The 13,320-nt window shown below is 44.9% G+C and overlaps 1 protein-coding gene across 4 annotated transcripts in view; it reads left to right on the forward strand.

The window, feature by feature from the left end:
- The window catches only part of BICDL1 (BICD family like cargo adaptor 1), a 144,845-nt gene extending 132,349 nt beyond the window's left edge, over positions 1-12,496 (forward strand). For 2 of the 4 annotated variants that reach the window (XM_031948709.1, XM_031948708.1), the window contains exon 10: positions 10,643-10,798. In XM_031948709.1, coding sequence (XP_031804569.1) covers positions 10,643-10,798 — 156 coding nt within the window. Of the gene's footprint in view, positions 1-10,642 lie in introns of all 4 variants that reach the window. The other 2 variants (XR_004231306.1, XM_031948707.1) reach the window with 2 other exon arrangements.
- The last annotated feature ends 824 nt before the right edge of the window (positions 12,497-13,320 follow it).

Below are 13,320 nucleotides of genomic sequence, written 5' to 3' on the forward strand. Positions count from 1 at the left end.
AATACCGTCCAAAGTGCTAGTGAAACAAGACAAAAAAAAAATTAGTTTGCTCTCAAAGAGTGATGACATTGAAGATCAATTAACATCGTTAACAAGGAATTTGGAATGTTTGCCCAACCGGTAGGTACACAGCATTGTACTCGGCTCTGTCTGTGCTGACATTAGTTTTCCTGGTTTGAGGTTTAGGTAAATAGATTGTAGAACTGTGGGTATTTGGACCGTGATGATGGCGGCAGCAAAAGTACACGTGTTTGATCAATCCTATAAATTTTTATCGTTCACGGAGCTGGGAAGTAAGTCAGCTCAGTATGTTTTATTTCATAGAACATGAATCAAGTTAAATGATTAAAGGCTACCAGCCAGAGAGGATGCATAATACTCTAGCTAAGCTTTCTGGTATGGTTGCAGATTACTTGATAATATTGTTACTTACCTGACTTCCATTTAGGCGCCTCCTGTAGGAAGCCTCCTCTGATTGCTGTACATTCACATGTGCATTCACCTCACTAGCTCCTTAGATTATCTTATATTTTTCTTATTTTTTATATTTTATTATATATTATTTATTTGTATTTATATTATATTATATTTTACTTATCTGTGAATGTGTTATATCTACTGCCTCTACCACCCCCATAGCAATAATCAGTCAGCAAGCATTTATTAAGCACCTCCTGTTTGCCAAGAATTCTGCAGAAACAAAATTGCCCCTGCCCTGGAGGAGCTTATGTTCCTCAGAGGAGGAAGTTGAGACATACAGAGGGTTAAGTAACTTGGTCCCACAGATGAGAAGTAGCAGGGCCTGCTGCATGTGAATTTGAGTCCCTGACTAAAATTCCACCAGTCTTTCCAGTGTTTGTCCATCCACAAACTGCTATGTACCGGGAATTGTGCTAAGTGCTGGAGATGCACAAACAAGAGTTAGGCAGTCCTGTCCTTGAGGAGCTTAAATTCTATAAGCTGTTTGAAATCGGACTGTTTCCTTTTTGCCTTTGTATCTCTAGGGCCTAGCATAAGGCCAGGTATACAGTAGGTACTCAATAAATGTTTACTCTATTTAAAATCCACTACACTTTTTTGGTATGGATGTAACTGGAGTCAGGACAGATTAAGGACGATCAGCCGAAAAATTGCTAGAATTTCATGGATTGTTGCATTTATCTTGGCCAGCACCCATGAGTGGACCAGAAGCAGCTCTTTTTTTCAGGTTGGGTTCCTAGCCAGTATTCTATAGGATTAGCCATGGATGCTTTTGCTGGTCTGGAGCCAAGGGTCAGGACCAGAGACACAGCTGGTATATGGAGTAGTGGGTCATTAACCAAAAAACCCCACACACCCCCAGATGATATAATCATAGAAAGTACAGGACAGGGACTCTGTCAGTGAACAAGCACCTACTATGTGTCAGATATTGTGCTAAGGGCTGGTAATAGAAAAGAAAGGCAAAAAACATCCTAGGTCTTGCCTTCAAGGACCTTAAACTAAATGCTCTTGGACTGTTTGATCCAAAGATCATCAAGGGCCTGGTCAATGAATGCTTAACAAGTCCTTTGTCCTCTTCTAATCCAAAAAAGGCAAACGAGGGCATATTTTGTAAAGGAAATCGCCATGGTTTCATCCTTAAATCTTACTATGGATCTTAGCTTCTGTGATTTGATCCCAGACAGAGGAGAACAGGTTTGGTGGAGGCTAATTCCTCTCCATAAAGCAGAGCAGCTTGCACATGTCCTGTAGATATAGACACCCGGGGGGAATATAGGGACCCCTCCTTCTTGCTCCAGGGTCCTGAGACTACAGCTGTCCTGGGAAGGATTATTAACCACATAAGACATAGTTATATAAAAGACAAGATTATTGAAAGAGCCTAAGAGTATTAACAGTTGAAAGAACTATCAGGGAAGGGTTCCTGGAATCTGCATTTCAGCTTAAGCTTCTAAGGAAGATCAACAATCAATCAACAAACATCTATTAAGTAAGCCTACTATGTGCCAGATACTGCTAAGTAGTGAAAATATAAAAAGAAAAAAGAAATAGTAGAACTTACATTTTACTATGATGGGGAAGAGAAGGGAGGGATTCTGAAAGGAGAGAGTGTTCCAGGAATGGGAAATAACCTTCCTCAGTGTAGAATTGGAAATGGAACATGGAATTCTGGGAACAGTCAGCAATATCATTTGGCCAAAAATTATAGAGTGGCTAATAGTGGGTAACCTGGAATCATGAGGTAGGAGACATATCAGGAAGGTCTTAAATCCTTCACGAAGGAGTTGGTTTTTTCACACTAGGAACAGTTGTTCATACTTCGTTTTCAAATCGGTGGATGACATCATAGGTCATGTCTTGAGTTTCTAGGGAGCTACTGGAGATCTCTGAGGTTTTCACAAACTGGAGGAGTAAAGCAAAGGAAGCAAAAACATAGGAGGAACAGAGAGGGACACCATCCCAAGGGCAGGAGAGATGGGAAGGAGGAAAAGGGGCCAGAAATGAGCAAGAGACAGCAAGGATGCATGGGAGGGGGATATAGGGACCCCTCCTTTGTGCTCCAGGGTCCTGAGACTACTACTATTCTGGGAAGGATTATTAACCACATAAGATATAGTTCTACTAGGCTTAGAGATGAATGGTTTACTGTCATTCCCTTTCATCGGTTTGTATAAGTACTTTAAAATCAGAGAATTGTAAACCCAGGACTTTGAATAATCCCCTGAGATACAGGGTAGTACACTCATCATCATTAAATATCAACAGATATCTATTAAGCCCTTACTATATACCGGGGACTTTTCTAAATGCTGGAGATGTGGAAAGAAAATTAGGTTTGGAGCCCAAAAATTTAGGTTTGAATCCGGTCATTGTCACTTGTTTTCCATGATATCTTAAGTCTTCCCTATGCCTCAGTTTTCTCATCTATAAAATGAAAGGATTGGACTAGAAGGCCTCTCAAATCCCCTCCAACTCCACAACAACTGTGATCTTATGAAATGACCTTCTAAGTGAAAGACACTTGACTATGTTCAGTGTCATGAGCACCTTTGACAATTCAGTAAAGGCTGTAGACTCCTCAGAATCATGGTTTTAAATAGCTGAAGAAAATGCTATGTTTCCGTTAGAGATTGTTCAAAGTAAAGATATGAGGTTTTTTTCCTATCCAAGTTTGTGGAACCCCTGAAATTTATCCACAAATCCTGTAGAGACACCAAGTTAAGAACCCTAACTCTAAGTGGTTATCTGACTTCTATTTGGAGACCTCCAATAAGGGGGAACTTGTTACATCCTGAGGTAGCCTATTGTATCTCTGGATGGCCATTGTGGTCATCTCACCTCTGCCTCTCTGACCCTCAGAGAATTCTCCTGCCATCATGGGAGTTTAAATCCTTTTCAAAAGCTGCCCTCCAGCCTAAAACTGTCTCACAACCTCTCAGCCTCTGTCTTATGTAGTCAGACTCAACCCCTCTTCCATACCCCAGCCCTTCAAATCCTTGGAAACCTCTCCAGGATAACCATTCTCCTAGCCCATGGGCCAGATGCGGCAGCTGAGGATGTTTATCCCCCTCACCCAGGACTATGAAGTTTCTCTATTTAAAGGCCCACAAAACAAAGTTTTTTGTTTTTACTATATTCCAGCCCTCCCACAGTCTGAGGAACAGTGAACTGGCCCCCTATTTAAAAAGTTTGAGGCCCCCTGTTTATGGCATAGTCTCCTTTGTATAGGGATTTATTGACATCAAGACTGGTGTGCCAGTTCACAGACACACTTGCTGGTGTTTGGAGGTAATTCTAATGTCATCAGTGAATTGTCACTACCTGGAGTAAGCCTGTGAGAGCCAATCTAGTTAGCTTTTCTGTAGTACTCTCTCTTTTTTTAAATAGTATTTTATTTTTCCAAATACATGACTTTTCTTGCAAATATGGAAACTTGTTTAAAAGATTTAACCTGTATCAGATCAAAAGAAAAAAAAAACACAAGAAAGAAAGAAAAAACAAGCAAACAACATCAAAAAAAGAGGAGAAAACACTATGCTTCAGTCTCCATAATCCCTCTTGATGCAGATGGCTCTCTCCATCCCAATCTATTGGAGTTGCTCTGAATCACATATAGCACTCTCTCTAAAGGATATAAAATGCTTTGCATTTGTTGGGAGAGGTGCAGGTTCTCATGGAAGCCTCAGGAATTCTTTGAGGCAGATCCTCCTCCAGTCCCCCTCCTTTGCAGATGATAGGACCCTTGATCTCAAGCTGGAAGGGAACCTAGAATTCAGTGTGTCTAAGTCCCTTCCTTGGACAGAAGGGAAAAGGGAGATTCGGAGAAAGCTCCCCTTGGAGACATTGTCTGACTCAGGTTTGGAAGCTAGGGCTCTCTCATTCTGACACTCTCTCTCTAGGTCACGCTGAACCCAGGTCCATCTAGTCAGTCTTCAGACCAGAGAATCAGTCACCCAGACCAGGGGAACATAGAGGACAATGACTGATTGTCCTTTTGCAATGTAGGCATTGGGGTCATTGAATCAAGGACCCCGAAGAGCCCTTAGAGGCCTCCTCAGTTCTTGACTTGCCCAGAGTCTCACAGCTGGCTGGTGGCAGAGATCTTTCACAGCCCCTTGACTAGTAATGATTCCACCATGGAAAAATAAAATACTATTTAAAAGTTAATAGTTATCTATTAACTCGTTTACTCAGAAGAACAAATGGAGAAATGAGATGAAGGTTCTTGCATCTGGAGCATGGAAGGGTTAACCTTCTATGAAACATCTCCATTTAGAATGGCACGGATTCTCAGTATTATCCAAGAGGGAAAGATAGCCCGGACAACACTTGGCTCAGGCTTCCCTCTCCCTACACTGACACCATCAAGAAAGTCCATTTCCTGTTTCATCCATTCAGTGCGCATTGAGAGCCTCTTGTGTGTTCAGTGGGCATGGAGACGGATGTGAGTCACCAGTGTCTCATAACAGCCAAAAAAAAAAAAAAAGCTAAAGCTGGACTGACATAAGAAAAGTCTAGTGTCCAGAACAAGGGTGGCAATAGTCCCACTGTCCTGAACAGATCTCATCTTGAGTACTGGGAGTCATATATTAGGAAGGACATGTTCAAGCTGGAGAGAAGCCAGAGGAGAGTGGCCAGCGTGGTAAAAGAGCCACACTATGTATGGCTCAGTGGTTCTCAACTTGTAGCCCCCCCCCAAGACCATCTCACTAGTAATAACAGTAATAGCTAATATAGAACACCTACTGTGTGCTGGGAATTGTTCTTGATCTTATTTGAATTTCACAACTATCTTGGCTTGTGGACAGTGGAAGATTGATGCTATTATTATCCTCATTTTACAGATGAGGAAACTGAGGCAAATGGGGTTAAGTAACTTGTCCAGTTACACAGCTAGTAAGTGTCTGAGGTTGGATTTGAACTCAGGAAGATGAGTCTTCTTGATTCCAAGCCTAGGACTCTATCTGTTACATCATTTACCTGCTTAAGGTTAGAACTACTTTCATAATAATACTAAGGCATTTTAATTTCAAGTATGGTAAATATCAATAGATATAACCCACATAAACAAAAAGCCTTGGGGTGTGGGTCCTCGGCTATTTTTTTAAGAGTATAAAGGGTCTGGAGACCAAACTTTTGAGAAGACTGTCACAGAAAATCAGCTGAAGAAACTGAGTGTTTTGGGTTTTGGCTTGTTTTGGTTTTGGTGGAGAAGCCTAAAAAGAGACATAATAACAGTCTTTAAGTATCTGAAGGCTAGCTCTGTCTTAAAAGGATTAGACTTGTTCTGCTTGGCCCCAGAACTAGGAATGACGGACGGATGGAGAACAGTGGGCAGAGAACTCCACGGAAGGAAAAACTCATCAATAATTACAGCCCAGCAAACGTGGAATGGACTGATGGGGAGGTAGGGAGTGACTTCCACCTCATTGAAAATCTCCAATTATTTATTTATTTATTCAGTATCTATTATGTGCTGGGCATTGTACTAAAAGAAAGGGAAAAGACAGTCCTGCCCTCAGGGAGCTTACATTCTAACAAGCAGACAACATGAAAAAACCATGAACATGATAGGAGATATATATTTCCTATAAATGGGAATAAATAGGAAATAAAAGGAAATTTCCTAAAAATTTCCAAAGATAAGTTGGAGGGAGGGAGGCAGTGAGGGGCTTTTTCTAGAGCAGAGATTTGAGCTATCTTGATGGAAGCCAGGAAATCCAAGTGGAGAGGTAGAGCATTTCAGGCCAGGGGGTTAGGAAGTGAAAGAGTGAAGATTTGGGGGTGGATTGGTATATGCAAGAAACCCCAAACAAATCAGTCACTGGATCCTGGAAGTGCAGATCAGGGAGGAAGATGTAAAAAGACTGGAAAGGTAGGAAGGGGCCAGGTAATGAAGGACTTTAAAAACCAAACGGGATTTTATTTTTAATCCTCAATGGGCTAAAGGGCCCCTGGAGTTTATTAAGGTGAGGAGAGGGAAGCAGGAGAGACATAATCAGATCTGCAAATTAGGAAGATTAAAAATGAGTGAAAAACAGATTGGAACAAGGAGACTATAAGACAGGGAGCTCTGTCTAGGTATGGGGTGATGGAGATGTCAGATATTGAAGAAATAGAAATAACAGCATTTGGTAAAAGCCAACTCAAGATTCTGAACATTACCTCTCACCCCCTATTCCTGGAATGTTCTCTTCATCTCTACCTCCTGGAGGCTTCTTTAAGTTCCAACTAAAATCCCCTCTTTTACAGGACGCCTTCCCCAACTACCCTTAATTCAATGACTTGCTTCCTTCAATTATTTCCTAGTTAATCTGTACATAGCTTGCTCTGTATATATGTTTGCATGTTCTTTCCCTCATCCTATTAGATTGTAAGCTCCTTGAGGGCAGGAATTGGCTTTTGCCTCTTTTGGAGAGCCCAGAGTTTAGCACAATGCTCGGCACATAGTTGATGCTTACTAAATGTTTATTGAGTGACTCAATGAATGAATAAAGGGAAAGCGTTAGGATGGTACTTAGATTGTGAACCTGGCAAGTGGAAGTACGGTTCTGTCCTTGTCTGTAATAGGGGAGTTGGTTGGGAAGTAGGGTGGATATGGGGAGAAAGATAAGTTCCGTTTCGGACTCCCTAAGGACATGTCGATGAGACATCCACTTCTGGATATCCAATAGGCAGTGGGTGATTTGGAACTAAAAGTCAGAAGAGAAGTTGGGGTCATGTTTAGATGATTTCACTTATTGGGATCTTTGTCAAATGAGATCCTCATTCAGGTATGGGCTGTCTGGATGGCTCTAAGACTTCTTCCAACTCTGGAAATCTGTGAGACGTGAGGCGGCGAACCCGTTGGCGCCCTTGCCAATGTTGTATAGAACATAATGAATTTTTTTTTTCCGGCCTTCAGTACTTTTTCAGTAAGTGAGATTTAAAGGACCCAAGTCATAATTAGCCATTTCAGAACCTGGGCCAAGCAGCCCAAGGGTGTGCCCTCTAGTCAACTGATAAAGGCAAATTCCGTTTAACAGGAAAGGGAACAGACAGGTGACTGGACCCACAAGGGGCAGCACCCACCCGGAGTGGGACACACCCATCATCTGAAAGTTTCCCAGTTTGTTATTGCTAAGAGCTGGAGGACTGGCAGAGGCTTCCAGAGCCTCAAAATGTTAATGCCCATGGGCAAAGCCATGTTCACCCCAATGGGGGCAAAAGCAAAAATGACCCTCAATTAAAGCAAGAGGAACAGAGGAAAATGCAGAAGTTGGAGACCATGAGAATTAAGCACAGGACTGGGATTGGGTATTAGAAGTACCATAATAGTTAACATTTTTATAGCGTTTCCAGGATTGCAAAGGGTCTTACTGGGACTTCTTCCCAGAGAGCCCTAAGGACAAGCTGGACAGCCATCAGACTAGACATGGATGAATCTCCTCCAGAGACAAAGGGATGATTCCCCCCACACACAAAAAAAACCCCAAACACTTTGTTTATACTTTCTAGTGTAAGGTTTATTGTTGTCTGTCATGGTCCCCCTTGGCAAGCTGCCTCTTCTCAGAATAATGTTATTAAAGGCATAAATTATTTTTTAGCCTTTAGTTGTTTTTTAGTCCTGTCCTGCTCTTTGTGACCGCTTTTGGGGGTTTTCTTAACAAAGATACTGCAATGATTTGCCATTTCTGTGTCCAGTTCATTTTACAGATGAGGAAACTGAGGCAAACAGAGTCAAATGTCTTGCCCAAAGACCCACAGTTAGGAAGTGTCTAAGGTTGGATTTGAATTCAACTGCAAGCCTGGCAGCTTAACCACTGTGCCACCTACCTAATTTATAGAATATAAATAATTATCATGTATTATTTATATGTAAATTGTAAATGATTACAATTTAATTATGGCTTATCATTAATAAATAATAAAAATTAAAATGCAATTTTTTCCCATTTAAGTTCATAGACCTCCTGAAATCTATTTAAGGACCCCTGGACATCAATTTAAGAATTGACTTAGCTTGGATTAAATGAAGCTATGCCAGAGGCAAGAACAGAACCTCAAAAATCTATTTCCACTCTCTAGACCTGGCCATGCGCTTCGAAGGGCAGAGTTGGGGGTCCCCCACTGCCAGAATGATGGAGGTCAAGGGAGCCTCTCCCCACCTCCTTGGCCAACAAGCCCCATCTGCACCAGACCCACCCTGGCCCTAAGCAATCGTGTGCCCAGGAATGTTGTGTTTCATAACTGCGTGGGGGTTGGTAGCAGCGGCGCTGGCACAGGCTTAGGGAACAGCGGAAAGGAGGCAGGAAGGCTGGCATGCTGAAGCACATCCATCTTTTGCTCACCTTGGCAGCCGTGAGGCTGGAGAACCAGCCTACCCAGTATAAGTTAAGTGAGAGACCAGGAGGCCCCTAAGCCTTGGCAGGAGAGTCACAAATAGCACCAGGGCTGGGGGAACAGGTGCCAACTGGGATCAATTGAAAGGGGGAAAAATCCTGTCTTTCCTTAATTTAGGCTCTAGAGATCTGATTGTGAATGACCTAAAGTGGAAATGGAGAGACCCGGGTACTTAGCAAGGAACAAGGTGGAACTGATTTAGTCTCTGTTCTTTGGGGAAGCAGAAGGAAGTAAGAGCCCCAGAGAGTCCAGGTGTTGTTTCTTTGGCTAATAATTGCCCAGTGTTTCCAGCTGTTCTCTTAGGGAAGTTGGGGGATCCCCAGCTTTGGACAAAAAAGTACATTGTAGAATCTAAAGGAAGAAAAAAAAATAAATTCATCCAAGAAAGAGAAGGATGAGTGATGTCTGGAGAGAATAGACAGGGACCAGGATCCTAAAGAATAGAGCTGGCTAAATCATTATTGTTCAGAAAAATACAAATGAAGACAACTCTAAAATACTAATACATACCATTCCCATTGGCTAACATGACAGGAAAAGATAATGATATGATGTGGGATGACTGGGACAGCAACCCCTTGTTGGTGGAGTTGTGAACTGGCACAACCATTCTGGAGAGCAATTTGGAACTCTGTCCAAAGGGCTACAAAACTGTGCATACCCTTGATCCAGCAGTGTCTCTCCTGGGCCTGGATGCCAAAGGAGGGAAAAGGATCCACATGGGCAAAAATGTATTTTTTGGTAGTGGCAGGGAACTGGAAACTGAGTGGGTGCCCATCAGCTGGGGAATGGCTGAATCAATTATGGTATATGAGTGTTACGGAATATTATTGTTCTGTAAGATTTAAATGATCAGGATGACTTCAGAAAAGCCTGGAGAGACTTACAGGAACTGATACTAAGTGAAATGAGTAGAAGCAAGAGAACATTGTACTCAGGAACAAGAAGATTATGCAGATCTTTTTTACAATACAGATCTTTTACAAGATCTTTTTAACAATAAGAATATTCAGGTCAATTCCAATGGGCTTGTGATGGAGAGAGCCGTCTGCATCCGGAAAGAGGATTATGGGCACTGAGTGTAGATCACAAAAATAGTATTTTCACCTTTTTTTGTTGTCATTTGCTTGCTTTTTCTTTTTTCTCATCTTTTTTTCCTTTTTGATCTGATTTTTCTTGTGCAGCCTGATCATTGTGGAAATATGTACAGAATTACGTTTAACATAGATTGGATTACTTGCTGTCTAGAAGAGGGGAAAGAAGATAGAAAATTTGAAACTAAGGTTTCGCAAGGGTGAATGTTGAAAACTATCTTTGCATATATTTTGAAAATAAAAAGTTATTATTAACAAGAAATAAAGCTGGGAAGGGTCCCAGCAGGAAACTGCAGACGTGAGAACTGGCTGGATGGGTAAATTCTAGGCCTGTTATCAGCACTATCTTGTGCCTGGATCTGAAGGAGTAATAACCATAATAATAGTAGCCAGCAATTCTAGGAGTAATAATCCTAATAATCGCAGTCAGCAATTCTCTGGGTTTACAAAGGGCTTTACAAGTATCGATATCACAGTTACAATCCTGGGATGGAGATGCTATTAGCCCACCTTTTATAGCTAAGGAAAGGCAGTATCCAAGTCTAGCACCCTCTCCTTAGAATGTACAGAGGTCATCTCATCTTTTGTCCTCATCCTCCTAACCTCAGCCTCTCCCCCCCTTCCCCTCATCCTGCAGGACCCGGTCCCTGGCTCATAACCACCTTCTCTCCCCTCTTCTACAGGACGACATGCACAGGGTCATCGACCAGCAGCTGATGGATAAACACCAGAAGGAACGGAGCCGGCCCGCTTCTTCCTTCTCCAGTGGCCACGGACGGGGGGATGAGCCTGGCGGGGCTGAAGGCAAAGGGCTCTTCTCATTCTTCAGGAAAATTTAAATTGGAAGAAGGCAACCAGCTACTGAGGGAGGGGAGGGGGCAAGCAGCTGGGCCCGGCCACACAACACTGCTACTCAGCCCAGCGGCCCAGCCTGGCCACCCCGGGAGGCAGGGGGTCTGCCAGCCTGCCAGTTTGCCCATCCCACAGAGAGCCATACTTTTTCCCCTCTGTGGGCCAGTGAGCAGCCTGCTGAGACAGGTATGCACTGTAACCACCCCACACACACTAGTGCTGCTGAACTCTGGTGGGGCGAAAACCCCATCTCCCCAAGAAGAAAAGCAACAGCTCTCTGAAGGCCCATCGCAGGAGCGAGGTCCCAAAGTAGCTTAGCCCAGGTTCAGGAAGCCGCCGTCCTTCTGCCCTGGCCCACGGGAGTCCCTGACCCAAGATGGCGCTCTCAGAAGAGAAGGGGCCTCTGTGATCCTCAGGCAGGGGAGGAACTGCCTACACCCCCACCCCACTTTGGGAGCGTGGAGGGAGGGGGGAGGACTACGTTCAGAGGCCCTGTCCTGGCTTCCCATCCCTCCCAGGACCGGAGCTCGAGGCCTGATCCCCTACATTGCCTCCTCAGGGCTTAGTTCTAATGGCAGAAGCTCAAAGGCTGTAGCAGGAGCCCTGCTACTGAGTCTGAACCAGTTGGGCCCAAGGGACAGAGATTGAGATACACCGAACATCTCTCTCTGGCTGCAGCCAGCCCGCCCCGCCCCCTGGCATCCAGGGCTGGTGTTCCAAGCTTAAGCCTGGTCCTCCAAAAGAGGGGGGCAGGCGGGCTCCAGATGGGAGCTCCCCACGCTACCACCCTGGGTCCTGGGGGGGAGGAGGCAGTTTTCTTCCTTCATCGGGCAACACACACACACAAGCACTCGTTCTGTTTCCAAGCCCTACCCAGGACTCCGCTCAGGCTCCAAGCCCCGGGGACCACACTGCTCCCACTCCTCTCCTGATAACCTTAGCAACAGAAGAGCACTCGCCCCCAAGAAGACAGGGTCAGGCGTAGGGGCAAAAAGCAACCCAAGTGCTTTCTGGTTCCTATTTCCTGGGGGACGTTGGACCTCCCCTGGCCCTGGGTGCATCTAGCCCTTTTCTCCACACAAGCTAGGCCTCAGGGCCAGGGCCAGGGCCAGAGTCCTTCCCCACCTACCCAGCAAGCTTCCCTTGGGCAGGATCACTCCAGTGTGAGGCCTTCAGCTAGACACCACCCACTGTGCCCAGCAGGCTGCTGGGGAAGAGGGGGAGGCAGCCATGGGTCACTCCGTCCTTGGCACCCCCAGACCCCAAGGGAGTTTGAGGGTAAAGGGGGAGATTCTCGGCAACCCTCCCTTCATCTTCTCTCCCCTCTGACCTGCTGCTGCTTCTCCCTCCGCAGCAGCACCTGAGCCCTCTCTGCTGCGCAGCCCCAACCCTGCATTCAGAGAGGTTTTTACAGGCCCGAGGTCTGCAAGCTGCTATAGAATCTGGCCTCCTCGAGCTTCTATGGAGGAAAGCACAGCAGGGACTAGCGGGAAGAACGGATCTAGATCTGTACATACCACAGGGCTGGAATTTTTGTATGTAGCAATCCTGTAAATACATGTATGGATTTTATAATATACATATTCTATATATAAAAATCTATAAAGGCATATTTTTAGAAGAAAACCACAAAGATCCACAGCTTTTTGTAAATAGTCCAAATCAGAATAAAATCAATTTCTACAGAGCTGCATTGGCCTTAGTTATTCTCGGCTCAGAATCACTCTTTGGTCACCCTTAGAGGGACGGCCCAGCCCCATCCACAGCCCGAGGATGGAGGATAAGCCGGAGGGGAGTGGGGGGGGTCGTCTCACATCTGCTTGGAGAGATGGGTGCAGATCAAGCCTACAGGATGCCACCCACTGCCTCTGGCCAATTCAAAGGAGTCCGCATCCAAAGGTAGAAGAGATTGCAGAAGCCAATGAATCCAGTTCCCTCTTTTGACAGATGAGGAAACTGAGGTTTGATTTATCCAAGGTCGCCTGTTTCAATCCAAATCTAATTCCCAAACTACAAATCGATAAAATGGTAAAAGATTTGAATGTGGGGGAAGGGGGAGCCTCCTTTCCCCATCTCTCCCTCCCAGACTCTCCTGCGGTTGGTTGCTTGACTGCTGCAATAGAGAGGGAGTCATCACTGGATTACAGCCAGTGTGAACAGAATCTTCCAGGCCAGCTGGGAGGCTAAAGCCCCCCTAATGAGCAAGATGGGAAAAATGAGCTCCTGTGGCCACAGCCCCGGAGAGAGTCCCTCCCCGTACACCTATTGCACACAAAGGCAATGGGAACCAGCCCAACGCTTCCCTGGCGTCCTCCAGCGGACAGCTCCCGGCCAATTCTGACCCGGAAGGGAAGCGCTGCCCAGACCAGCTTTCCACTGGAGAGCGGGCTCCTAGCAAGCAGTTCCCAGGGTGGGAGGTGCCTGCACCTGCACCAGTCAAGTCTACCAGACCATTCCCTCTCCCGGCAAGAACAAACAAGGGCTGGGTATGTATACAATGGGATGGGAA

The sequence above is a fragment of the Sarcophilus harrisii genome, chromosome 1 (assembly GCF_902635505.1).
Source record: "Sarcophilus harrisii chromosome 1, mSarHar1.11, whole genome shotgun sequence".
In the NCBI taxonomy this organism is placed as follows: Eukaryota; Metazoa; Chordata; class Mammalia; order Dasyuromorphia; family Dasyuridae; genus Sarcophilus; species Sarcophilus harrisii.